At 35.6% G+C, this 26,496-nt stretch overlaps 1 protein-coding gene across 2 annotated transcripts in view; it reads left to right on the forward strand.

Moving 5' to 3' along the window:
* LOC150099687 (lipid transport auxiliary protein 1-like) overlaps window positions 1-26,496 on the forward strand; it is a 110,765-nt gene that overhangs the window by 68,520 nt on the left and 15,749 nt on the right. For both annotated transcript variants that reach the window (XM_090403523.1, XM_090403522.1), the window contains exon 6: window positions 17,956-18,113. In XM_090403523.1, the coding sequence (XP_090259649.1) occupies window positions 17,956-18,113 (158 nt within the window). The remainder of the gene's footprint in view (window positions 1-17,955; window positions 18,114-26,496) is intronic.

Here is a 26,496-nt window from a genome sequence, read left to right on the forward strand (position 1 = left end):
AATGGATTGTATATAGCACTCAGAAAGGATTAAAAACAGAATTTAATTCTTCCTATATTTCGTCTCAGTCAATGAGACATCTTCAGGGATTACAAAAAAACTAATGTAACATAAAAACAAATAACAATCAATACTAAGTCCAATCACGTGGGTGACACTAAAGTCCTATCTAAGTGGAGCACCCTCTAAGGATGGTTGTAGGTGGCCTGGAATGTAAAGTGGGACCTCTGGTGATAAGCATTTCCCAAATATTAGGAAGCTTAATGCAACCATATTTGTTAAGATATTTTTGATTCCTGAGAGCTGCTGCTGATTCTAAGAATAGTCTTTCTCTTTTGAATTTGCTGTGGTGGAGCATGGTGGTTTTTTACCATGAGATCCTGTGGGTTGTATCCAAGACATGGTCAGCCAGGCCTGACTGACCATAGTCGTGCTTGCAGATGTATGACTTATGTTCCTCCACGCAGATAGTAGCTGATCTGCCTGTCTGTCCAAAGTACGCCAGTTTACAGGAACAGGGTACTTTATAGACTCCAGGCACTGAGAGAGGAGGGAGCTGATCTTTTGTAGAGCGGATAAGGGTGGCAAGTTTGCGGTGGGGTTTAAATGCTGTGTGTAGGTTGTACTTTTTTAAAATCTTGGCTATTTTTTCAGATGTGCCACGGATGTAGGGTATGGTGATGGCATTTCTAAACTCTTTTTGAAGAGAAGACTGGGGAATGGGGGAGGACTTAATTATCTTTTAATGCTGTGATCACTGTAGCCATTGGAGAGGAAAGTGTTGTGTATGTGGTCAAGCTCAGTTGTATGGGCGATTTCACTGGAACAAAGATTGTGTGCTCTCTTGGTAAGAGTTTTAATAATGCCATATTGTTGAGCAGGGTGGTGGTGGGAGCGTTTGTGGATGTATCTGCCTGTGTGCGTGGGTTTTCTGTATACCGTGAAGGAAAGTGTGCTGTGGGGAAGGCGTGTAACTAAGGTGTCTAGGAAGGGTAAGCAGTTGTTCTTTTCCATCGTGAACTGGATTCTTGGATGTAGGCTGTTGAGGTGACTGAGGAAGGCGTCTAATGTGTCTGGGCCATGAGGCCAAATAGAGAACACATCATCTACATATCTTAGCCAGATGGAAGGTTTGAGAGGGGCTGAGTCTACGGCTCATTTTTCAAAATCTTCCATATAAAAATTGGCAGGAGGGGGCGAGAGGGGGGAACCCATGGCGGTTCCTTCTATCTGCTTATAGATTTTGTTCTTTCAAGAAAATAACCAGAATAGATGGCAAAGGAAAAGAGATCTAAGATGTCAGAAGAAAAAACGTTTTTTAAGAGTGTTAAGGTATCAATTAAGGGAATATTGGTAAACAGCGAGGAGATGTCAAAGCTTACCAATATGTCTGTGTTATTTAAGGTTAAATTTTCTATGAGGGTTTTGAAATGGGTAGAGTTTTTTATATAGGATGTGGAAAGTTCAGTGAGCGGGATCAGCGAGTAGGCCAGCTGTTTTGACAGTTTGTAAGAAGGTGAGTTAGTGGCATCTACTATAGATCTTAGGAGGGAATTGGGTTTGTGGATTTTTGGTAAACCAACAGAAAGGTTTGAGTTTTTTTGTGATTTCCGGGGGCCAGGAAGACACTTTTTTAAGTAAGTTTTTTAACTTGTGCTTTTGTGGGGTCGTTTTCTAGCGGGGTGTAGGTAGCGCGATCTTGGAGGATAATTTCCATTTTTCGATAGTATTCCGTGGCATTAAGAACGACTGTGGCATTGCCCTTATCAGCTCTGGTGATAACGATACTTTTTTCTTTTCTTAATTTCATGAGAGCAGTGCGTTAGGAGGACGATAAATTACTTTTTGGAGGAGAAGACTGGGCGAGGAGGTTGGCGACGTCAAGTCTGATGTTGTTTGCTATCTCCGGCGCTAAGCGACAGATCCCTCGCTCGACCACAGCAAATTCAAAAGAGAAAGACTATTCTTAGAATCAGCAGCAGCTCTCAGGAATCAACCAAATCTTAACAAATATGGTTTCATTAAGCTAACTAAGATTTGGGAAACGCTTATCACCAGAGGTCCCACTTTACATTCCAGGCCACCTACAACTGCCCTTAGAGGGTGCTCCACGTAGATAGGATTGTAGTGTCACCTACGTGGTTGGGCTTAGTATTGTTTGTTATTTGTTTTTATGTTACATTAGTTTTTTTGTAATCCCTGAAGATGTCTCATTGACTGAGACGAAATATAGGAAGAATTAAATTCTGTTTTTAATCCTTTCTGAGTGCTGTATACAATCCATTAAGCCTCCAACATGATGTCCTCACAGCACTTAAGCTTCTACACATGGATATCCATCCAGTTGGCCAATCGTTCTCCGTTAAGGTCAGCAGATTGGTAGCCCCCACATGAAGTGGTGCGAGTTGATAACTCCTGCATAGATAACTGGATGAGTATGTGTGTCGGCAGGGGGGTGGGTGCATGTTGCTTGCCCATGGCTGAGATGAAGGTTTTTTGACATTACACATTTTAAGATTTAAGATTCCGTCTCTGTCCCAATACATATTTTCCAATGAGGTGACATGAAAGCAATATTTTCCCCAGTTTTGAACTGTAATACTTTCAATTGCCTGTTCTGAAAGCTTAAAAAGTTTCGACATGTCAATATCTCCAGTTACGTTGCGATGGCGAATGAAACTTTTCACTTCTGCCCAAACATACTCAATAGCATTAATATCGCAATGATATGGTGGTAGCCTCAAAGCTAGAAATCCATGCTCTTTGAGCATCTTGTCAAATTTAAATAGTTTAGTTGTGGGCAAGTTTCTTTTAACCAAATTAAGCAATTCAATTTTTCGCATATCTGGGGAATGAGAAATGTTATTTGCACAGAGCCAATCCATAAGAACTTGCTTCTTATTAGACCAATTTGGAACTTTGTTTAATCGAATAGAGTGATATGAAGCGTTATCAATTATAACAACAGCATTTTTAGGAAGGTTTGGAATCAGTTTTTCTTCTGCCCACTTTTCGAAGATCATAGAATTCATTTGCCTATGGTAATTGGCTTTGTATAGTAAGTTTGAATTCGGTAAAAAACCCATTTCTCCACCCGCACACAAAATTATTATGCGCCGTGAGGCATTTCCGGTTTGTAGCACTCCACATTTTCCATAAGTTAAATTACTATCAATCCAAGTTTCATCTAGATACACAATCGGTCTTTTCTCCTCCCTGAAATGTCTTATTGCTCTCAAATACTGCATTCTAGATAAAACAATGTCACTTCGCTCCATGATAAGTTTCCTTTTATTCTGGGACTTTTTAAAACAAAATCTGATTTCATGAAGTATCTTCCTTAAAGTTTCTCTTTTCCAAGGAAAATTAATTTTTTCTTTAAGCACAGGAATCAATTTCAGAACAGTTGGCACTCTTTTCTCGACCACGTAAAATTCGTGAATAGTTTTTCTTATAATGTCTACATCAAAATCATTCAAAGCTACGGTTTCGATGGTTTTCTTTACTCTGGCGCTTTTTTTTTTAGGAGATTTAAATTTTGGCTTACCTTCACCTTTTGATTCCATACAAATTCTTTTAACAGTTGACCCCGATACGCCCACAATTGCACTTGCACGTTTTATGACTTGAGAAAGGGGAACAAGGAGATGATTCTTTTTTCGCAGAATGTCAGCACATTATTCAGTATTCTTTTGCAAGAGCTACTGAAACGTTTAACAACAGAACTTGTTGACTGTACTGGATCCATCATACAAATTAATAATAAAAAATAATGCAAAAAAGCGACAACAAAAATCAAGCTAGTACTAGTACACCGGCAGACAAGAAAGCACGTGATTTCGCATGTTGGCGACCAATTCGTACATCCTTCATTTCTTTCTCCCCTTCAGCACGAATTGACTATTCTTGGCAAAATGCCAAGGAGAGATCTACGAACGGTGGGCGAACTATAGCATGTGTGAGAGTATACTTTATGGCATTGATTACTAAAGGATTAAAGTTGAAAAATAGTATTATACGTGAGTTTGAAATCAAAGCATATAGGCTTTTTGTACCAGTTCAAGCAACCACGAAAATAACGAAGTAAGAGGGGAAATACATAGAAGAAAGAGGTATCATAAACAATATAATAAACTATAAATTACAAATTCTTAAACATTACAGAGGCCAGGGATCTTGAGTCTATTTGGGTGGTGTCAGGCACATGGATCTCTTGAAGTAATAGGACATTGATGTTCTTATTCTGGGATATTTTTCCGATGACTTCAGCTTTAGATCTAGAGAGGACTTCAGTGTGCAGGGAGCAAATCCCGAGGTTTGATTGATGTGGGGACTGTAGTATACTTTTCATGGTCTTCCCTCCTCCCAAGCAGGCCATGCCACCCTTGTTGTTTCAAACCAGCATGAGGCTGAGTAGTGGGACAATACATAGCTGAGTAAAAATATGTTCAGGAGGGATGGTACCTTTTGGATGCCAGGTTGGAGACATTCGCTTCATGTGCACCCCAAGGGCACACTACTAATGGGGGGGGGCTGTCTCCATCAGAGAGTGAGGAATTCTATGAAAACTTAGATTGTTTTGGACTACCTACCAAGAAGAGATGTACTTTACATCTTAGGGGACTTTAATGCAAAAGTGGAAAAGAGCATGAGAGTTAGGCCTGAGTATGGCATGTTCGGTCTGGGTGAATGTAGCACCCATGGTGAAAGACTGTTGGAATTTGCCCATGCTAACAGATTAGTTATTACCAATACCTGCTTCCAGAAAGAAACACCCACCAACAGACCTATACTTGGATATCTAACATTGATAGGTCAAGGCACCAGATTGATTACATCGTGGCTCTCAAAGGTTGAAGACAAACATCTCTGATGCGCATACTAGAGTGTGGGACAGACCATCAGTTAGAGTCAAAGTAAGACTAAAACTCCTAAACCTTCCAAGTCAGGCATATCCCACTAGACTGGATGTTAGAGTAATTCCTAGTGGGTTTACAGAAGAAACATCAATTTGGGTGGATGAATTTTTGGAGACTAGTGAGGAGAACTCACCAGAAATGCTTTGGGAAGGATTTAAGGTTATAATACAGGATACAGCCAAGAAGTATCTTGCCCCAATAAGAAGACCAAGAGGCCCATGGATATCAGATTCAACATGGGATCTAATCAAAAGAAGGCAGTTGGGAAAATAAAGCTATATAAATAAAGTTGGGAAACTTAAGAATATAAGAGATTACATAGAGAAGTCAGAAGAGCCATCAGGCAGAACAAGGAAAAGTTTTATAACAATAAATGTGAAGAGATTGAGTTCCAGATGAGGAGGCACAATTATGAAATCATGTTTCGTTTACCTAAAGCACAAGTTTAAGCCCAAATTGAATGTCATCAAAGACGGGAATGGAGCAATACTAACAGAAGACTGGAAAACAAACATAGATGGAAAAAAAATACTGTGAGGAACTGTACAACAGAGAGGATAAAGAAAATTTGGAGGAGCCCTCTCACCAGGAAAATTTCAATTTGGAACCTCCTCCACTTAGGCATGAGATTGAAAGAGCAGTTAAACAGCTTAATAGCAATAAGGCCCAGGGTGTAGATGGAATCCCAGCAGAGTTAATTAAGGTTACAGGGAATGGACAGATAAGAGTGTTTCATAGATAAATTATAAGGATGTGGGAGACAGGATCTTTGTCTAAAGACTGGAAGAGGTTGGTTTTCATACCACTACATAATAACAGAGATATGAAGAATTGCAAGAAATATAGAACTATTAGTTTAATATCTCATACAAGCAAGATTTTATTAAATATCATTCTAAATAGGATTCAGGCCAAAGTTGAGGCAGAGATGCCTGAGGAGCAAGCAGGTTTTAGGAAAGGTAAGGGTACCAGAGATTGGATCCTTTGCCTTAGACCAGTGATTTTCAACCTTTTTCATAACACAGCACACCTAGACTAATTATTAAAATTCTGCGGCACACTAAAAATATATTCTTTTAATTTTTTTGATGATCTGGCAAAAAATAAGCATAATTTTGATTGATTTACACACACAAGAAAATGGAACACCAGACACTAATAAATAAATGCGCAAATTACGACATTATTTCTTTCAATTAATTTGTTTTCATAAATCTCACGGCACACCTGAAGACCTTTCCCAGCACACCAGTGTGCTGCGGCAAACCGGTTGAAAATCGCTGCCTTAGACAGATCATAGAAAAGTATAAAGAATTTAGACTCCCTATTATAATGTATTTTATAGACTACTCTAAAGCTTTTGATTGTATTCAGCATACGAAACTGTGGGAAGTAATGAGAATAATTGGTTTTCCTCAACACACTATAAGGTTGATAGCTAGCTTGTACAGTGAGTAAGAAGCCATGGTAAGAACAGGGGTTGAATTAACTGATTGGCTTCAGTTGGAAAGGGAGTAAGGCAAGGATGTCTACTTTCTTCTCACTTGTTTAGTATCTATGCTGAGAACATCATGTGTGCAGCATTGGATGAGCTCAAGACAGAAATTAGGATAGGTGGTAAATTGATCGGTAATCTGAGGTATGCTGATGAGACAGTACTCCTATGTAACGACAAGGAAGAACTAGGACAAATCCTTGACAAAGTTAACGAGATCACTAAGAACAGAGGACTTCAGTTTAATCCTAGCAAGATAAAGATTATGGTTCTCAAAGGAAATACAGACAGGGAAGCTCCTGAGAAACAAGTGTACCTTAATGGAAAAGAATTAAGGAAGTCAGCATGTTTCAATACCTAGGATCCATTATTAATGTGAAGAATTGCTGTTCAGAAGAAGATAGGAATGGCTAAAACAGCAGTCAGAGACTTGTTTAAAATCTGGAAAGATGGATCTATCTCCATGGGAACAAAGTTGAGGATTTTGGATGCAGCTGTTTTTCCAACACAACTTATGGATGTGAGACCTGGAACCTAAAGAAGTCTGACAGGAAAAACATAACTGCTTTTGAGATGTGGTGTTGCAGAAGGTAGCATATACTGAAAGGTAGACAAATGGATGGGTGCTGGAAAGGATCAGTAAAACTTAAGGCTCCTTAAGGATATTGACAGAAGAAAGTTGAAATACTTTGTACACATTGAAAGGATGGAAGGAGGTGGATGGATGGATGGATGGTGTATCTGGAGTGACTGACCTTCAGAGAGTTGAAGCCTCCAGAAAAGCATACAATAGGACCACATGACGAGGGCACATCATCGAGCATCTGAGTGACCATACGGCATCTGTTGATGTCCAGTGAATAGATGGATTAATGGACCAAAAAAACAGCCTAAATTAGCTGACATATTATACTTTTTTCTATAGGTTTCCATTCAGAATGCAGTTGAAGTTTTATACATTCCTGTAAGCTTGCATAGTTTGGTATTTTTATTGCTGTTACATTTATTCAGTTTAGTTAGAGCATTCTGGAGATTTATACTGGATTTGTTTAGGAGTACATCTCATCACCTGCACATAGCAAAAAAACCAAGTTTTAATACCACTGATTCTAATATTAGGTTGAATGCCACTTTGTGATCCATATAGATAATTAATAAGAGTAGAGATAGTGTACCTTTACACTATCTCTACTCTTATTACATCAAACCACCTTCCCTTACCTCATTTAGTTTTAAGTGCAAACTTATAACTTAAATATAGACTATGCATTATTATTCGGAATAATGTTCCATTTATCCCATATAACTGTAGTGTTTTGAACAGCTTTTCTCTGGGCACCTTATCATATGTTTTTCCTGATCTACAAAGCTTAAGTACAGATCCTTGTTACATTCATATGATTTCTCAGCTGTTTGTCAACTAAAATTGGGGCTCGTTTCAGGTTTGGGAATTAATCCTTTCGAAAATCGGACTCTTTCCCTTCAAACGGCTGGTTCTTTAACATGGTAGCCTGTGGGAGATCGCAGTGGACGCATTAATGCATGAGTGGGCACCTCGTCTTCGTTTGCTACCGGAAGTGACGTCACTGGAAGGGGGGTGAAGCGGAAGTTACATCACATTGACTTCACTGTGACGCTCATATCTCTCTCTCTCTCTCCGTCGGAGACTAGCATAGCGGCGTGGTCTCCCAATGTGCCTCTGGTTACGATCGGTCGCTTGCGCATATTCGGCCGAGCACATGCGCCATGTTTGCTTTTTACTGTATGTCACCATACGTGGCCAGGGTGAAAAAAGCTTGCCGCACTTGTGATTTTCATTTCTGAAAAATAAATAAAAGCACATTGCATCCCCACCCAATCATCCATACATCCTTAATTACTTCAATGGACTTGATAAGTCAAAACGTGTAGTGTGCTCTGTGAAACTGTCTTCGCTGCTATATGGCTTTGGAGAAAGTATTTTAAGAAGAAAAGTCCAGTAGTACATTTTGAAATGGTATTCAAGAGAAAGAGATGTTAAAACGAATTGACAGCACAAATTTCTAAGCATTTTAGGCCTCTTATATCTAACTGGTTTACCTCGCAACAATTGGCAAAATTTTTATTCTTATATTGTAAATGAAAATAAACAAACCCTCATGTATTATATTATATTTGCATTTTTTTTTTCAGCACATAGCATCTGTGATCGTTATTTATAACGATATATATATATATATATATATCACATTTTATATATATATATATATATATATATATATATATCACATTTTATATATATATATATATATATATATATATATATATATATATCACATTTTATATATATATCACATTTTATATATATATATATATATCACATTTTATATATATATACATATATCACATTTTATATATATATATATATACATATATCACATTTTATATATATATATATATATATATATCACATTTTATATATATATATATATATATATATATATATATCACATTTTATATATATATATATATATATATATATATCACATTTTATATATATATATATATATATATATATATCACATTTTATATATATATATATATATATATATATATATATATATCACATTTTATATATATATATCACATTTTATATATATATATATATATATATATATATATATATATATCACATTTTATATATATATATATATATATATATATATATATATATATCACATTTTATATATATATATATATATATATATCACATTTTATATATATATATATATATATACAGGGTGTTCGGGATAAATTTGACAGTTTCGTAAGGAAAAAGAAAATCTTCTTTGTATCTATTAAATTTAATGAATTGACAAAAAAACATTACAGGCAGAGTTAATTACAATACTATCAACAAGATTTACTCAAAATAACCACCATTAGCATCGATCACAGCTTCAATTCTGCTTCGGAACCTCGAACAAGCTGATGCTACAGTCTCCCTGGGAAGGGCCGCAAAAACTGTTTTAATTTTATCCATTAACTGGGCTTTTGTATTACTGGAAGTGCGATTGGTGTCTTTTTCAACTGCGCCCCATACAAAATAATCCATGGGGTTAAGGTCTGGGGAGTTTGGAGGCCAAACATTTGGACTGGTGAAGTCGTAGAAATTTTCAGACAACCATTTTTGACTTTTCCCAGAGGTGTGGCAAGGGGCCGAATCCTGCTGCCATACATACGGCCTACCATTGGCTACCCTTGTTATCCAGGGCTTGACTACAGTTAGCAACTCCACGAACAAAGCCCGAATTCCAATGCCAGGGTTCTTCAACACCTGTTCCTGCAGATTTGCGAGGAATTCTGCTGTACGAACGCAATCAGATCGTCTGCTAGGGATCTTTCTTCTTGCTACATCCTCGTAGTCACCATTGCAAGTCTCTAGTTCATGCCTGATTGTTTTTACTGTATTCAGGGAGCATTGGGCAGCAGTCGTAATATCCTTATTTTGATGGCGGGCACGAATCATCATGATACAAGTTATTCTCTTCCATGATTCAGGTGGGTTCCAGCTATCCATCCTTTCTGACATCTTGTATATGAATGAAGAAGGGTCCAAACTTTTAAATGAAGAGAAGTGTGTGTTAATACATGTAACTTACGGAAAAATATAATTAATTATAAATATGTCAAATTTATCCCGAACACCCTGTATATATATCACATTTTATATATATATATATATATATATATATCACATTTTATATATATATATATATATATCACATTTTATATATATATATATATATATATCACATTTTATATATATATATATATATCACATTTTATATATATATATATATATATATATATATATATCACATTTTATATATATATATATATATATATATATATCACATTTTATATATATATATATATATATATATCACATTTTATATATATATATATATATATATATATATATATATCACATTTTATATATATATATATATATATATATATCACATTTTATATATATATATATATATATATATCACATTTTATATATATATATATATATATATCACATTTTATATATATATATATATATATATCACATTTTATATATATATATATATATATATATATATATATATATATCACATTTTATATATATATATATCACATTTTATATATATATATATATCACATTTTATATATATATATATATCACATTCATAAAAGCGGAAAGAGTTACTAAATATATGAAAAGAGTTGTTCTCAAACAGCAGCAGTATATCTGAAGCTGTAAGCATACATCTATCTTGGAAATCACCAAAATATTAGCTTGAATTTCTTAATTGAGGAAATCCAAAGTAGCACAGGTTCACTCTTCTAAGTCAGGAGGTCAAAACCATTACAAATCCCCTATAGTTAGTCATTTCCATTATTTCCGATGTTCAGTTGACAGTAATAGCCAGAAAATAATGATGTGCACTTTTCTAAAATCACACAAAGAAAGTACATTATAAATTACTTCATTCTGAAATCTCCACTCAATGAAGGTTTTATTATCATCATTATCTGACATATCAGTACAAACAAGAAATGACCGCATATTTAAAAAAAGATATTTCAGCTAGTTTAGATCGGTGGCAATTTTTGAAATAGCTATGTACGTTTAGTACAATAAAATGCATGAGTATGCTCCCTAACCTAAGCGCTTTTCGTTCGTAACAATTATGTTATGAACGGTACTGAAAATAAATTTTTTTTAACATCAGCAGATTAATAGGTGGGTTCTTCCCCCACAAAAAAAAAGAAAAGCTGGATTCTTATGCAAAGGTCCTGTTTTACCATTAGGCGAACTTTGGGGAGCCAGATTTTGCTACATATTTTGGGGAAAAATTACAACCTTCGAAAAAAATTGGTAAAACCTTGATTACTAATTAAAAAACCAAAAAATTAAGTGAAGCTGTCCTGCTGTTCGCTGATGATCCTACATTATTTTGCAATTTTTCCCCCGAGTTTCTCAAAATTATAACTTAAAAAACTTACACTCGCTCTATGATGGCTCAGGAACGACTCACTGGTCTAATAATAATATCTATAGAGCATGAAATTGCATCTACAATCAATATAGATGAATTAATTCAAAACTGCTTGAGGCTGTTTAGTGCGACTTCTGAAAGAATACAACCATTCTTTCTCAATAGCATTGAGAGTAATCTATGCTTTTATCCTTTACCTCCAGCTGAGAACATTATTGACTAGTATTTCGGAGACCAAAGTGTTTCCTGGGAAGAGAAGATTATTGTCTAGTGTTTGTGATGATGAAAATATAAAAATTTATTTCCAGTCACAGTAAAATTGTCAGTATTTGAATTTTTTAAGAAACAAACTGCCACTCCACTACTGAATTTGTTTATTATTATATATTTTATTTTATTAACTGGGAATAATGTCAACACACACACACAAAGAAATACGCCGGAATTTGCCGAATACAACAATATTCTTGGTATTCTTATTTTAATAAATGTTAAAATGAAAAAATAGATATTGATTACTATCTAGTGAAAACTTTCAGTAGAAAATTAGAGTAGTTCTTTATAATTCATGGGAGAGAGAGAGAGGGGTGGTTAATTGGAAATGTTCATAATTAGCATAAATTCTGAATCAGTCTGTGCAGAATATTGCTCATATGTTTTCTCCATATCTGCGGAGTTTCATATATATCATCGTTCTATATATATACATAGAAGATCATTATTTCTATATATATATATATATATATATATATATTCAGGGCCGCATTTACCATTAAGTGCATGATGCGCAAGCTGGGGGCCTCGCTCTCTATGGGGGGCCACATAGAAAAACGTTACTCCTCACAGAGAACAATAAAAAAAAAAAAAAAAAGCATAGTTATAGTTGGGAGGACTAGGGGCCATCCATGGAAACTGGATGGCCCCTAGTCCAAGAGAGTGTGGTTAGCAAGGGTGTTAGAGGCTATGTTTTTTACTTGAAGAGTGGTGAACGAGTGAAATAAGTTGCCAGAGTCTGTTGTGGGTGCCATGATTGTCAATGAGTTCACTGTGTGGATGTTGAGTAGTTGTTTAGGGCCTCCCTCGATTAGTCTAAGGACTCCTTGGAGTTGCCCGTAATAATAATAGTTGCAAAATAAAATACTTATTTATAAATATTAAATTCATAATATAAAAACTAGAGGCCACTGAAAAATTTGTGAGGCCTCCCGCTTCAATTTGAAATACATTGTTCTTTCCTTAGAATATAAAGCTAACAGGAACTGCTGTATGTATTCCATGAAATTAATGTATGTAAGTGTACCATTTCTTTGCTGGACGTATATACATGTCCAGCAAACCTGGATAGTGATTATTTTTTTAAATTTTAATATGAACTGATATGAAACAAATACCTGGATAGTACAACACCAGGGTAACTCATAGTCCACCTGGTAGTGCAACACAGAGGCAACTCATAGTAAGGGTGGAGCAGGCTCTGTTCACTGTTCTTGGTATTTACCCATAATGTGATGCCCAGCTCCTAGGAGCTGTATTACTGTTTTTCATTATGAGAGAAGGTCACTACCCAGATCAATTTCAACCTTTACTGAGGTCTCATCAGTGAGTAGGTAGACCTAGATATAATACGAAGGTTTTGTAGCGGAACAATATGGGATGTAATATCACTTAATTTTAATTATCATTTTATATTATATATATATATATATATATATATATATATATATATATATATATATAGAAGAACGATCACAGACATATTTGATGCATGAATTCCCAATTTCAAATGTAACTATTAAATAAGCACTTCGTAGATTAAAATGTGATATTAACAGTATATCATGTTCATCGCTCTGTAAATGCTGCTATACAAATCGCCCACGAAAACGATGACCAAAAGCGCCATATTACCACAGCTGTTGTATTTACTGGACATCTTCATCCACGTGGTGCTTGCCAGCTGTAGGGAGTTAGTTACTGTTCGTGATATGTGCACATTCGTTTTGTAAAAAAATCTAACTTTGTCCTCTCTTACTTAGTACGTGCTGCTTGTATTGGTTATGTTTGGATCTGTATGTATGTATTTAGAATTGTCCATTGTATGGAAACTAACGCTACCATACAACCCACGACATCCAGCAATCGCACCGACGTTGTCTGCGTATGGCGGATACCATGTTCGGCTGCATTTTCCCGCCAGTGACGGAACTGTAACAGTAGCCAAAAATATGGAGTCATGATAGCGTTTATGTGGTGATAGCAAACACGAAATGAATACTCGACTCATTTTTACTTCATTTTTGGTATGTTGGTTTTATTTATATTCTCCTTAGTGCTTGTTAAGTGTTATCGACTACTATTCAACCGACAACATTGCATCGTGCATTGGATATATTTAGTTCCGCCGCATATGCCCTTCCAGCACCCGTAATATTACAAAAGATACGTGAGCTTCTCTAACAGGTTTCATCTGTGGTGACATTCATCAAAAATGCTTCTTATTTGTGTTATAGCTGTTTTCTTTATATCCTACATAAGTTCAGTTCCTCTGGTAAAGGAATGTTCGTTTCAAAATCGGCGGGCGCAATTATTCCACTAGCGAGACGCTATCCTCCTCTACACATCGGTGCGTCATTGTGACGTCTGTCTGATGTAACATCTGCTTCATCCCCCTTCCGGTGACGTCACTTCCATTTGTGAACTAGGACGAGGCGTCTGCTAACGCATCACAACATGCACAGCGGTAGCCCATAGACCTCCATGTTAAAAAAGGTACAGTTGGAAAGGAAAGAGTCCCTGTTAAAAATTGGATTAATTCAAAAAATATGGATTATCCGTTTTTGCAGTTGGTTGCGCTGTGACATTCTACAGTTGAACAATATCTGTATAGTTAATTCTAAAGTTCATCTGTAAAAGTTTCTCAACTTTAATTCTTCTTAAAACTTTGCTACATTAAATTAAAGATGCCAAGAAATGTTCTTGGTTTATCTTTTATCTGAGTGTGATCAAACAAAGTTTGCACATGAAATATTTTCATAACTAAGCTACTTGTATATAGAGTATAACGAATTCATTAATTACCTTAGTATTCTATAATGCAAAGCACACATCATTTCAGGTATGTTACAGCTAAGCATTATGAGAAAGGCCATTACCCAGACTGGTTTTGATCTTATCTTTATTGAGGTATGTTTAAGTGTGGGAATAGCTCTCCAAAAACTCTAAATCTCACTGAGTGACCTTAAAGGATTACTGCTAAACTCATCTCCTGAACCGAATCACTCCAGGACAGGAAACTCAGCAGTAATTCCAGCAACAGACCAAAACCTGACACTAAACAGAACCTCTCTACTCCCCAGGAAGTAAGCAGACCCAATGATGAGCATTAATTAATGCCATTAGTAGAAGCCAGACCCAGTGGTGATATCAAGGTTAAAGTAATGTAGAAGTTATATATTTCCCATATATAAGAAGTAATAAGTTGTGACACCTTACTATTAAAATACTCTGAATCAGAGCTAGTTGTTGAAAGTTTTTCCACTTGGTTATAAATTAGATTAAATTAAAGATGCCAAGAAATTACATTCTTGGATTATTGTTTATTCAAGTGTAAGCAAACAAAGTCTGCATGTGAAGTATTTTCATGACTAAGCTAATTGTATATAGAGGCTAATGACTTCACATTAATTGGCTTGGTATCCTATATTCAAGTAAACTTGGATAAAAGATGAATCAAGAATATAATTTCTTGGCATCTTTAATTTAATTCATTACCAACTGGGAAATCTTTCAACAACTTTTTTTACATATTGTTCTTTTAAGTATGATGTTCATTTTTATCCTGCTTAAAACTAAGTAATGATCACTTCAAATTCAAATCCTCGGCATACTCTTTTATCATGAACTGTAAATGATGTAGTTAATAAGACTTGTTTTTTTCTCATGTCTTTTTTCCATGTGAATTTTTGCCCATCTTTACTTATGAAATGTGCTGGTAATGATGACTAATCTATGTCCTGAATAAATCCATCAGGGAATTATCATTATTACTAGTTTTACCCTTTTCTCCAAATTTTCCCCAAACATTTCTATGCATCTAGAATTCATAGAAATGTTTGGAAAAAATTTGGAGAATTAGAGATTTAAATCTCTAACAAGAACTGACTTTTCTTTGGAATAGCACTTATGTCAACTACCTTCTGTAATGATTAAAAATTTTCCTTTATTTCTTCTTTAGGTTAACCTTCTGTGGAATGATAGGCACAAATAAGTTTGAAAACACATTCCCCATTTTGAAATTTTTCTTCATGACAATACTTGAAATTGCTGCTAGTCAAGAAGTCTATTGGTTTTGAATGCTCTTGTTACTTCTTCCTTTCTCTAACCATTCTCCTTATATATATATATATATATATATATATATATATAAAATGTTAGTACGATAGATGCACAACTTGATTCACTATTGCCTGAATATAACATGTTATATTTATTAAACAGGAGCTCACCTGTTTCAGTAAATCTTCTTTGTCTCAGTAACACCAATTATGTCCAGACTTCTGTAGTTCTTCTGCCAGTTCAACTTTTTTTTTTCCACTGATATCTCTTATGTTGATATCGGCTATCTTTAATTCTGTCAATGTTGAGTTTATTCCAGTATCTCACTTTTTACTGTTCTCCCTGTTCCCTGCTGGAAACTTAATTGGGCAACACCATAACCAGCGTACAATTTCATCATATTATTAATTATGATTATTTTTTAAAAATTTTATATCAACTTCACACGCAAAAGGTTACAAACTTATAGCACATTAGTATGTGTAGGCAGGTGATCAACAAGCTCTTAGATGACATCTACATTTACTAGGGTTACCAAGTAATTTTATAAACTTTTTTGAGGTCTACTCAGTGAGTAGCTAGACCCTAAATACCAAGGTTTTAGTAATACAGAGTCTTATCAACTTTACCTATACAAGTTGTTGCAAGGTGTTTTTATTTTGAATAAGAATCTCTGGAGGAGATATAGATGTAAATAAGTTTTTTTACCTTGGGTAATGTATATTAGAGTTACCAAGTAATTTTATAAACTTGGTTATTTTACTCCTAATCCCAAGTAAGCAAACAGTTAAGTATGCGCCTGAACGTAGTTCAAGTCTAAAGGTGGTGCAACTCATTGTAAAGGTGGGTAAAGATCTGATCACTATTCTTAGTATTTTCCATAATATAAAGCACATCGCACTAAGAGATGTATACTGCAATACATTATGGGTGGGGTCACTACCCACACCGGTTTCAACCTTTTTTGAGGTCTCCTCAGTGAGTAGCTAGACCCTAAATACCAAGGTTTTAGTGATACAGAGTCTTATCAACTTTACCTATACAAGTTGTTACAAGGTGTTTTTATTTTGAATAAGAATCTCTGGAGGAGATATAGATGTAAATAAGTTTTTTTACCTTGGGTAATGTATATTAGAGTTACCAAGTAATTTTATAAACTTGGTTATTTTACTCCTAATCCCAAGTAAGCAAACAGTTAAGTATGCGCCTGAACGTAGTTCAAGTCTAAAGGTGGTGCAACACCAGGGAAACTCATTGTAAAGGTGGGTAAAGCTCTGATGGTAAAGCGCTGTCCTGCCTGTTTGGCTAAAGTAGAAGAAACTTGTCCTACTTTGGCCAAACAGGCAGGACAGTAAATATCAGGATTTCAGAACACAAAGACTACATCCGGTTTCACCAGTACAGCTACTCTGGGCTTGCAGACCATGCCATAGATACCTGCCATAGAATTCGTTGGAAGAAAACTAAAATAATACACCACAGCAATTCAAGTACGAAAGATTATTCATGGAATCATCAGCAGCTCTAAAAAACGTTCCAAACCTCGACAAATTTGGATGCACGAGACTGCCCCAAATTTGGGAGACTTACATCATGAGAACTTCAGCCCAACGACCAAGACAATCCAGTTAGCCCTCTAGGGGGCACCATTAGGACTTTAGGAACAATATTAGTTTCTTGCCTTCTTCCTCATTTGCTTTCGTTAGTGCCTGTGTGCACATACCATATTTGTATGTTCCTGAAGATGGCAACGTGACGTTGCCGAAATATTGAAGGTTTCCATTAAAGTTTCCTTTAATTAATATCCGTTTTATGCGTTGTAAATTCCTTAAGTTAATTACCAGTTATCCATGAGAGATAGTAAGCTCAAGTGTGATATATCAACCCGAGAAGGAAGGCTTCCAAATTTGGTTCATGTTCCATAATGAAATTGGTTTTGTGATGATTGATATGAATCAAGTTGAATTACTCAGATTAAAGCCAACTGACCTTCAGAGCATACTAGACATTTTTTTTTTATTAATATTCTTGTGATATTAACCTTATTCTAAATTGTTGTAGATCTTTTTAATTTATAATTTACTTCTTGAGGAGACAGCATAATCTGTACAATCTATGCTATTGAACTTTTATTATATATGTTGTTTAGTTATTTCCATTATTTCATTATCTTCAGATATTATTGCCATCAGAAAGGGCACTGCACACTGGATTCCTGAACAGGATCTTCGTATGTATCTTGTACATTTAGCACAGTTGGGAACATTCATCATAAGCACTCCTGTTCTTCATAAATTAGCTGACCTGTATGAACATGCTCGTTACCAACCTGCTGTAGGTGAATCACATGCAATATGGTTATATTAGATGCATGAATATATATCACAGTTAGTATATCAGTTATAAACAAATTGATCAAAAAATTCCTAGCCTCACGCACATATGTGTGCATCCACATACATATATAAAAGAAAATTTTAATACATTTTATTTTCAACATTGTCTGTTTGGAGTTTGATATGCAAGTATTCCCTGAGTTAGGGGATTTCAACTTGAACTTTTACAAATTTTGTATTAATGTAATTTTCTCTGAACATCAGTATTATCCAACACAGTTGGACAAGGCATCCTCTCACCCCCTCCCCCCAGCCATTTTTTTGCTTTGTTAATTTTTTTTATTTGATTAATAGTGAAATTATTTGCTTTCACAAAAAAAAAAAAAAAAAAAAAGAGGGCCAAAATAGTATTTTGTCCATTACAAATTTTATTACATGGATTACACATCTTTTCCAATGAAAAATAAGGCAATGAAATTAATAGAATAACAAAAAATAACTAAAAGTACATTATTATTATTATTATTATTATATCCATTCTACAACACATAACCCACATCTATTCCACTTAATCCTCCTCCTCCTATATTCTAGCCACCATCCACAACTGAAACACTATGCCGTCTACCTCCTATTAACACCATTGTTGTCTGTTAATTGCATATGTTCGCTATATGTGGGATGAAAAATCCAAGTTTCCAGGAGAAAAAAATTTTGCTACCTTTTGTATGAGATTGGCCAACTCACTTTCAGTTGAAAACTCACATAAAGATTTCTCTCATCATGATGAAAATCAAACTCATGTCTTTTCCACTCAAAATGTGCAATGTCTCATCATTCTTCCAACTGCACTATGGAGGTGCTTAGATGAATTTGAAAAATTTATTAATTAAAATATAATTATCATACGAAATCAGATATATAAGTATCCAAGTTACTCTTTCTCTGTAACAAGAAATTTAGAGAAATTCCAAGATGGCAGTCGTATTTCAGAACGCTGTTTTATTATAAGGAGCTCTACAAAGGGAAGAGGAAGCATGCAAATCAGTTGTCCTTAGACATATAATAAGCACTTGGCCACTGGAGGATGCAAGGTGCTATGCATAGTGATTTTCATGCCGAAAAATACTTTCTTTTTGAAAGTATTCTGCAATAATTAACTGATTATTTTTTGCATTATTATATTTATAAGTGTTTCTTTGATTAACTGTAAGAGTAGTATGTGTTTAATTTTGTGGTTTTCATAGTTTTGTTTGCTGTATTGTGCTTAATGGCATGGATGTGCAAAACAATGGTGGGTGATTTTGTTTGCTGCAGCATATGTGAAATGCATGCACTTTGTAGAATGAGAGATTTATGGAAGAACTAAATTGGAGAGCATGTTTCTCGTAAGTGTTTTGTGAGCGAATGCCAGAAGTGTGAAGAAAGTAAAAAGAATGATAACAGGTGAGTTGAAAGACAAAATATGTAATAATGCATTTGGCAAGGTTGGTGTTACAAGTGGTAGAGTGATTGTAAGAATTGAGTGGTTGGAGAAATGTGTGGTGGATGGTATGATCACAGAAGCAAAAGAAGATAGCAGAGTATGAAAGAGCAAAAACATCAGAATAAGGATTGGATTTTGCATGGTGATTCATTAATAAGAGGAGTGATTGAGGAGAGTGTGACAAAATTGTTTCTTGGTGTCAAGATTAAGACTGTTAGTGATGCTGTATAGATGCAGAGATTGAATGTGAAAGATGCTATTTGTCTGGTACAAATGATTTAGCAGGTGAGTTGCTAATGCATGCAAAAAAAAGAGTGAGAAAGGAAAAGTTGTACGTCTGTTATCATGGTATGACAGAGCTGAGGTGAGATGGAGTGTTGATCATGAATGAATTAGTGTGTTAGTAGATTGTGCAGGATGGATGGTATGGAGTGAGTTTGATGGGAAGAAGGATTTATATAAGGTAAATGGCTTGCATTTGACTGGATGATTTGGGGTCAGGAGTCTTGAGAAAGTGTTATTCAGTGAGAGATCAGAGGTGCAGAGTCAGGGAAACTGGAATGTTTGGGTAGGGATGTAGGTTAGTAAGTAGGAGAGTGATCACATGATGCTAAATGTCATACCAAAGATTCTTGACTTTAATCAGCTAAGCAATACAAGGGAGGTTTTGGGATGTAGGAGGTATTAGAGTTTATGTGTACTGATGCCAGAAGTATTCAATATAAGGATGAGGAGTTTTTGGCATTAGTGAGACTTGGTTGACCGAGAATGATAAAGTTATAAGAATAGCATGCAAAAGATATAGTATTATCAGAGAAGATAAAAGGGCCAGGATGGAAGAAGGGGTTGGTTTCACTAATGATAGCAGAGGAAGCCAAAAATGGTAGAAGTACATCAGTGATGCAGAGGGCAGTTTAAATGAGGCTGTTTGGTGTGAGTTAGAGGCCAACAGGACAAAATACATTATTGGTTTCTGTTATTCATGACTTATTTTTAATGGTATTAACAACACTAAACAATTTTTATCAAAAGATTATTTATTAACTGCTTATATTTCGCTGAATTTCAAATCAGCATCATCAGAGCACAACACAGCTTGTATATGCGACAGTAAGTGAAACCTCGTTTCACTTCTCACTATCACGTGTACAAGCTGTGTTGTGTTCTGATGATGCTGATTTGAAATTCAGCGAAATATAAGCAGTTAATAAAACATCATGATAAAGTTATAAGAATAGCATGCAAAAGATATAGTATTATCAGAGAAGATAAAAGGGCCAGGATGGAAGAAGGGGTTGGTTTCACTAATGATAGCAGAGGAAGCCAAAAATGGTAGAAGTACATCAGTGATGCAGAGGGCAGTTTAAATGAGGCTGTTTGGTGTGAGTTAGAGGCCAACAGGACAAAATACATTATTGGTTTCTGTTATTCATGACTTATTTTTAATGGTATTAACAACACTAAACAATTTTTATCAAAAGATTATTTATTAACTGCTTATATTTCGCTGAATTTCAAATCAGCATCATCAGAGCACAACACAGCTTGTATATGCGACAGTAAGTGAAACCTCGTTTCACTTCTCACTATCACGTGTACAAGCTGTGTTGTGTTCTGATGATGCTGATTTGAAATTCAGCGAAATATAAGCAGTTAATAAAACATCTTTTGATAAAAATTGTTTAGTATTGTTAATACCGTTAAAAAATAAGTCACGAATAACTATCAACACCTAAGCTGTTAGATCGATGATTCTGCACAGAGAAGATACTGTATACAAAGCACGACAGTTCGGTTAGTTGAAACTGAAATTTGGTTTCATTTACTCACTGTCACGTATACAAGCTGTGTTGTATTCTGATGATGCTGATTTGAAATTCAGTGAAATATAAGTAGTTAATAAAACATCTTTTGATAAAAATTGTTTAGTGTTCTTAATACTATTAAAAATAAGGCATGAATAACTGTCAACACCTAAGCTTATCTGTTTGATTGGTTTCTGTTATAATCCAGGGGATATACAGGAGCATGTAGGTGACATTCTTTAGCAAATTAACACGATGAGTGCAAATTGAGTAATTATTATTGGGAATTTCAACTATGGGGACGTCGATTGGGAGGAAGAATGATCACAAGGAAGGAAGGAAATGGAATTTATACAGCTGCTGAGAGATGATTACCTGAGGCATCATGTAATGGTGAGGATACGAGGTTCAAGAGTGCTGGATCTGGTCATAGCATCAGAGAACTTAACAGGAACCAATCTAGCTATGCTGTCTCCACTTGAGGATAGTAACCATAATTATGATAAACTAAGGAGTCAACTTTCAGCAGTACCATGGTATAAGAATTTAGGGGAGGTTTTTTTATTATTATTTGATTTTTATAGTGCAAAGACATCAAAGGTCATACTGCACCAGGACACAGGTCACAGCAGTAGATATGGTAATTGGTTAGTAGGACAATCGCAAACATCCATGCCCTTGGCAGGATTCGAACCCAATTTCCTCTTGGCTGGAGAGTGGATATGCTAACCACTCAGCCAACCAGGCCAGCTTTAGGGGAGAGACGTGCTAGTGGTACAGTGGAGGTGGTCAATTTGTTTGAAGAAAGCAGTATCAGAATGTATATCCAGAGTCAGAAGGATAAATCCAGTTAGCGGTTAGCATCATTAAGTAGGAGTTCCAGACAAAGAAAAATTTGCGGGGAAAAAGAAAAAGGTGATTTAGCATGCCCATGAGCAGTACAAGGCACAGGCAAGAAGAGTGAACTGTATGGTAAGGAAGCTCAAAGCTAATTATGAGAGAAAGCTAGCTGATGAGGCCAAATGAATCCCTAAAGAGTTCTTTCACTATGTGGCAAATAAAAAGAGGATGACTTTGAAAGGGTGACTTCAAAAAATGCTGATGGTGGAAGGTAACAGAAGCAAACCACATAGTTGAATTACTGATTCAGCATTGTGCAGAGTATACCATTTAGGTGGTGATGTTGCAATGCTGAATGTGATGTTCACTAATGGGAGAATAAAGGTTGAAGAAATGGACATGCTTAACATAATTCAATAAGAACACAGCCATGGCATATGAGAGATGCAGAGAACATTGACATGCAGGAGTAAGGATGTTATGATTCCATTGTATACAGCTTTGATCAGTCTGTATATGGATTACTGCACACAGATGTGGTCATTGGGTTTTCAAAAGGATGAAGAGATGCTGGAAAGGGTTCAGAGATGATTGACTAAAGTAGTTTTTGGTCTCTGGAATGTTGAATGTGAAGACAGATTGAGGGAATGCAAATTGCATATAGTTCGCCCACCGATTTGAGGTCCCTCGAAACTACTGTGCATGTCAGAAAAAGGAGAATCCATTCCGATAATAGGGTAATCAGTCTGTCTTCTGGGAGGTAATAATAAACAAACTGAGTTTGTTTATTATTACAGGTCGGAAAATTTAGCTTTTCTTTTACGAACATTGTTGTTTTTAAAGTGTAACTATTTTGCTTATATAACAGTTGGAAAAATGTACGTAGAGTGTTAATACGTGCAAATACTACGTTCTACATAAAACAATGTCACTTCGCTCCATGATTAGTTTCCTTTTATTCTGGGACTTTTTAAAACAAAATCCGATTTCATGAAGTATTTTCCTTAAAGTTTCTCTTTTCCAAGGAAAATTAATTTTTTCTTTAAGCACAGGAATCGATTTCGGAACAGTTGGCACTCTTTTCTCGAATACGTAAAATTCGTGAATAGCTCTTCTTATAACGTCTACATCAAAATCATTCAAAGCTACGGTTTCGATGGTTTTACTCTGCCGCTTTTTTTTTTTTTTTTTTTTAGGAAATTTAAATTTTGGCTTACCTTCACCTTTTGATTCCCTACGAATTCTTTTAACAGTCGACCCCGATACGCCCGCAATTGCACTTGCACGTTTTATGACTTGAGAAAGGGGAACAAGAAGACGGCCTTCTGACGATTCTTTTTCGCAGAATGTCAGCACATTATTCAATATTCTTTTGCAAGAGCTACTGAAACGTGTAACAATAGAACTTGTTGACTGTACTGGATCCATCATACAAATTAATAATAAAAAAATAATGCAAAAAGAGAACAACAAAAATCAAGCTAGTACTAGTACAGCGACAGACAAGAAAGCACGTGATTTCGCATGTTGGCGACCAATTCGTACATCCTTCATTTCTTTCTCCCCTTCAGCATGAATCGACTATTCTTGGCACAAATCCAACAAGGGATCTAGAAATGGTGGGCGAACTATAGCATAGTGCAGTTCTCAACCCCATGACCACTGGTGCATTTGTGCCTGTGAGGCTATTTGCATGCACCCACTGTCAATTATTAAATAAGGAAAAAATAAAATTAAAACTGGAAGGAAAATTACTTAAGAAAAATTAAAACTGAAAAATGAGTCTTCTCCTAGTAATAATATTTATTGAAATTGTAAAAAATGTTAACATTTATGTTATATTACAAACATTTTGTAATTCCTCTCTCTTGAGTGCGAGTGTTACCAGTGCCAATTTTGTGCGTATGCTTTATGTATTTAGTCTACTTGTAACCACGTGCTTGAGGGATGTGTCACCACTTTACCGGTGTTGTCGGCATGCTTTGACCACACATTATTTTCTCGTGTTTAAAAATTTTGCCCCAAAATTATATTATTATTATTTGACACCACCAGGGAGTCCAAAGACTCATCGAGGAAGGGCACCTGCTGTACAACTCTGTCTCCACCACTCAATCCACTAACTACACCAACGCCATCTACCACCACCACTAGTATTTCCACAGACAATCACAAACATCCATGCCCATGGCATGATTTGAACCCACTGCCTTTTGGCTGGAGAGCAGATACACTAACCACTCGGCCAGCCAGGCTGGCATGAGTAATCCAAATAAAAAAACAATGAATCTATAAATTCAACAATGATTGGGAAGAAGACTATTGTTTTATCTAGAGGGAAGAGAAATATTTTTTGCTTATTGTGCAGTGGTTTAATTTAGTTGTATATTAAATATCACATGTGTATTTATCATTTTTTCATAGTTAATTTGTTAATTGTTATCATTTGATATGCTTAAAAAAAAAAGTATACATTTTCATAGAAAAAAAAATATTAGTGCCCACCACTTCTTCTCAGTCTTGAATGTATCTGTGACCACAACCAGGTCGGTGCCTGCCACTCTTTTCCCAGTTTCGAATGCACTCATCACCACAACTAGGTTGAGAACCCCTGGTCTAGTGGATAAAAGAATGGGGGAGAAGGGCATGATCAAGACATATCAGTTGGTAAGGGATTATTATCAGATTAATGTGGATCAGATTTTTCACAGAATGAGTGGAAATAAGGAGAGAACAAGAGGCCATCGCTGGGAGGTGTGAGCAAAAGGGGCGAGGAGTATTTTTGTGTGTGTGGTGAGTTGTGGGTGGTTGAAAGTATGGAGACAGTGAATTCATTCAAGTCATGATATGATGAAGGACCTCCTATGATGACTCTTTGATTCCATTGTGATCTGTTAATAATAGCCCATGTATTATGAGAATGTGCTAGCCAATTATCAGCTCCTCTGACTAAGCTGTTTAATTTAAGCTTCAGTACTGGGAAGGTGCCAATGGAGTGGAAAGAGTGCAAAATGATCCCACTGCATAAAGGAGGCTCCAAGACAGAAGTAGCAAATTAGATGCCATTAGCATCTCAGGAGTGGTGATTAAGGTAATGGAAAAATTTTGAAAGACAGAATTCAGGACTGGTGGATAGGAATAGGATACTGTATAAGCGATAACATGGATTTGTAGGGTAGGTCTTGTCTTAGTACTCTGCTTGCTTTTTATAATAAAGTGACAATGGAGTTGGATAAGAGAAATGGTATTCAATGATATTATCTGATGATACAAAATTGGAAGGAGCGATGGCTAAAAAAATGAAGATAATATAAAGATCCTTCAGGAAGACTTAAATTAAGTAGCAGTATGGGCAAAGATGAATAGCTGCCCATTTAATGTGGCCAAGTGTAAGTTGATGCACATTGGGAAGAAGAGTTCACATGCTGTGTACTATGTTGATGGAACTGAACTGTAGGAAACTGATGAAACCAGGGACTTGAAGGTGATTGTAGACATTAAGCTGAAGTTGAGGGCATATTGCAAAGATAGCCAAAACAGTACATTGCTGTGGTTGAAGAACACACTAACATGTAGAGATAGAGAAGTTAGTTATTGTTCCCCTACATGTGACTTTGATAATACCACATCTGCATGCAGATCTGGACACCTGGATTCCACAGGGATGAAAAGGTGGTGGAGTGGATCCAGAGGTGAGTGACAAAGATTGTGTTAGGTCTAAGGAATGCTCCTGATGAGAATAGATTGACAATCTGTGGGCTTCAAAAATTAGTTGATATGCAAAAAAGGAGACACACATAGAAGCACATAAGTTATTAAAGGGGTTTTATAGGATTGACACTGAATAATTTTTTTGCTACATGGCAGGAAGGGTCATCACAGAGAACAAGGGGTCATTCATGTAATTTGTGTTAGAGTGTGGTTAGCAAGGATGTTGAGACTAGATTTTTTCCTTGGAGGATGGTTAATGGATGAAATGGGTTGCAAGAGGTGGTGGTTGTGAGTGCTTCATCAGTTTAAGGAGCAGTATGATTGTATTGGATGAATAATGAATTTGCATGATGATTCTTTTGACTCCATGGAGATATCTGTAATGCTAAGCTGGTTGGTAGAGTGATGGTTTGTGTATCTGCTCTCCAATCAGCAGGCTCTGGGTTTGAATCCCATCATCAGCATAGACTTTTTCTTGTAGACTTCTACATTAATTCAACTAGAAAAAGTATTCTTTTCACATTCATTTTTTTTTTTTT

Source organism: Typopeltis vanoorti, chromosome 14 (assembly GCF_054136105.1).
Source record: "Typopeltis vanoorti isolate ZY-2024b chromosome 14, IOZ_Tvanoo_1.0, whole genome shotgun sequence".
Taxonomy (NCBI): Eukaryota; Metazoa; Arthropoda; class Arachnida; order Uropygi; family Thelyphonidae; genus Typopeltis; species Typopeltis vanoorti.